This window comes from Phytophthora parasitica (genome assembly GCF_000247585.1).
Source record: "Phytophthora parasitica INRA-310 unplaced genomic scaffold supercont2.139, whole genome shotgun sequence".
In the NCBI taxonomy this organism is placed as follows: Eukaryota; Oomycota; class Peronosporomycetes; order Peronosporales; family Peronosporaceae; genus Phytophthora; species Phytophthora nicotianae.
The window spans coordinates 7,734-10,205 of NW_008649125.1; the positions used below are offsets into that span (position 1 = coordinate 7,734).

Consider the following 2,472-nt stretch of genomic DNA (forward strand, 5'->3'; position numbering starts at 1 on the left):
CGGTTATCAACCTATTGTTTTGTCAAACAGATCTGTATTGAGGAAGTATGGGTGGTCCGCCAGGAATACTCCTGCTCATGCTGTACTACCGTTTAGCCGAGGGAATCGAGTTTCGTTGCTAGCAGCGGTCGATGTCAAAGGATTCTTTGGTTGGGGAATTACTGAAGGTACTTTTACGAGAGCGACATTTCATGAGATTTTCAAGACCAAAATTGCGCCTTACCTGAATCGATGACCACTACAGAGGTCAATCGTCATCATGGATAATGCAAAAATCCACACGTACGAGAACTCCAGGAATTGGTCCACGAAACGGGAGCTATACTGATGTTCCTTCCTCCATATTCCCCAGACTTAACCCAATTGAAGTCACCTTCTCACTTCTTAAGAGGTGGATCCAACGAAATGCAAATATGGCATTCCAAGCTGACCCAGTTGCGGTGATGAAAGTTGCGCTCTACAACTGCACACGACAAAAAGATTCTGTAGGTTTTAATATTTACAGACATTGTGGTTATCATTCACAAAAACTTGAAACACAGGTCAACTAGATGTATTTAATGTGATCTTTCCATTTCATTCGGCTCCATGTGGTCTGTATCGGCAACATTTTGCGCTGGATCAGGCGTGTCAACCTCTATTGGTCCTCGAAAAGGAGGGCACAAACTATATGGCGGTAGACCAAGGGCATCGCGGAGGTCCGCTATGTTGACTGTTAGTGGAACTGGAATGCCGTGGATTTGAACGCGAATGATGCGATAAGCTGCATCGTCCTGTAGTTGGGCAGAAGCGATTTCTTCATTCATTCATCTTTCTTGCTCATCAATATGTAGAAGCTGTCGGAACGTCGTATTCTGGGGAATTTCAATATCACTGCCCTCGGGAAGTCTAGCCTGCGCAACGGCCATATAGTTTTGTGTAGCAGGTACACCAGCAATACCAGACTTCTGTAAGAAAGCGGCAACACGGGGAATCTCTCTTGAATACGCGAGGCGGTAGCTCGACGAAGCGAAGTGCTTGACGTTCGCGACTCTTTGGGGATGTATACGAAGAGCTCAAGAACAAACCCGGCTTGACCACTTTTCGACGCCGAGCTGTGTGCCACACACCTTCTAACTGCGCTTTGAACGCGCTGCTTTCAACAAGTGGGACGTAGTCTTTTTGCTTGGCGTGATTTGATGGCTTCAGGAAGACTGCGAAACCAGGCTGCCATCGCCCAGGAACCATCTCTTCCAGCTTCTTCTCAATTATCTTGCGGAGCGCTGCCGGTCCCTCGGCTATTGTCAATACAAACTCCTTGGGAGAAAATTTTTCATGAGCTCTGGTGCATGGCTCGCCATTCTTTGCTGTAATCCAACAAGTCAACAAGCTGGGCAACGGGAGCTGAGGGACAGAAGAGCTTGCCATTGTAGAATAGAAACTAAGTTAGATCACTGCTTATGAATACCAAAACCAATAATAGAAGCTATTACGATGACTTACGTTTGACGAGGCTTCATGGCATTAGTGCTCAACCCTATCGCCACGTTGAATTACGTCCTCGAACCTTGTTCTAGTCGTCGATTGACTGGCTTCAGCATCTTATTCCGCTCCTCGTTCATCTCCAGCGTTGCAATAACCGGCCCCGCCCATGGTCGCACCCACCTCCTTCTGAACCTCCTTGGCCACCTGACCATCCCCCCTTTAGCTGCTCAAATGGCTCCTAGATCACCAGTGTGGCCATGACCACAGCACCACGTTCAGGTGCTTCAGCGTCGCCTTGGCCACCAGCTCTACTCTTCACGCAATCTCCACTTCTTTGTTGCACGTTGAGCCGCTCCTTATTCATCTCCAGCGTGGTCATGTCCGCGCCCACTCTTTTGTCAACTCTGTGGCCACCAGCGCGGCCTTTCCGCAGCTGCTGGAGCGGCTTCTGGCTCACCGCATGCGCGACCTTGACCACGCGCACCTTCTTTTGTAGCTTGAACGGCCTTCGCGTGGGGTCTGGACTCGGAACTGACGATTTACACTAATCAGCAAAGATTTAACTGGCGAATAGCGTGATTTTACAAATCAAAAACCGGAGTACCTCAAGTCCGAATTTGAGTAAAATCGGACGGCAAACTACATGAAAAGCACAATATATACACATATATTTAAACTGACTGACCTTTCCTTACCGGGTTCTGTGACAGGGCCAGAAGTAAAGTTTGTGAATATTGATCGATAGTACATACTTCTAAGCATTAAGCACATACCTGGTGCATGGCATTCAAACTGGTAGTAGTCTTGTTCTCTAATTCGATCTGTAGGATAAGCTATTGTCGCTCCAATGTTGGTATTGACATGCTTTCGGGTTCTGTTGTCTTCACCGTTTTCAGGAGCATGGGTGCTTTGTACATTCGATCGAAATAAATAGAAGGAAATTGCTCTATTGTATCCAATGCACATCGTACTAGCACGATGAACGCCAATTAGCAGCGGCTGACGAGT

The 2,472-nt window shown here is 47.5% G+C and overlaps 2 protein-coding genes across 2 annotated transcripts; both read right to left on the reverse strand.

Moving 5' to 3' along the window:
* Positions 1-888: 888 nt before the first annotated feature.
* On the reverse strand, positions 889-1,407 carry PPTG_19591 (hypothetical protein; the record flags this gene model as incomplete). Its single annotated transcript, XM_008918089.1, has 1 exon — positions 889-1,407. The coding sequence occupies one exon, from the start codon at positions 1,405-1,407 to the stop codon at positions 889-891; it is 519 nt and encodes a 172-aa protein (XP_008916337.1).
* A 295-nt stretch (positions 1,408-1,702) lies between these two features.
* PPTG_19592 (hypothetical protein) lies at positions 1,703-2,246 on the reverse strand (the record flags this gene model as incomplete). Its single annotated transcript, XM_008918090.1, has 2 exons — positions 1,703-2,008; positions 2,238-2,246. The coding sequence occupies 2 exons, from the start codon at positions 2,244-2,246 to the stop codon at positions 1,703-1,705; spliced, it is 315 nt and encodes a 104-aa protein (XP_008916338.1).
* Positions 2,247-2,472: the final 226 nt, after the last annotated feature.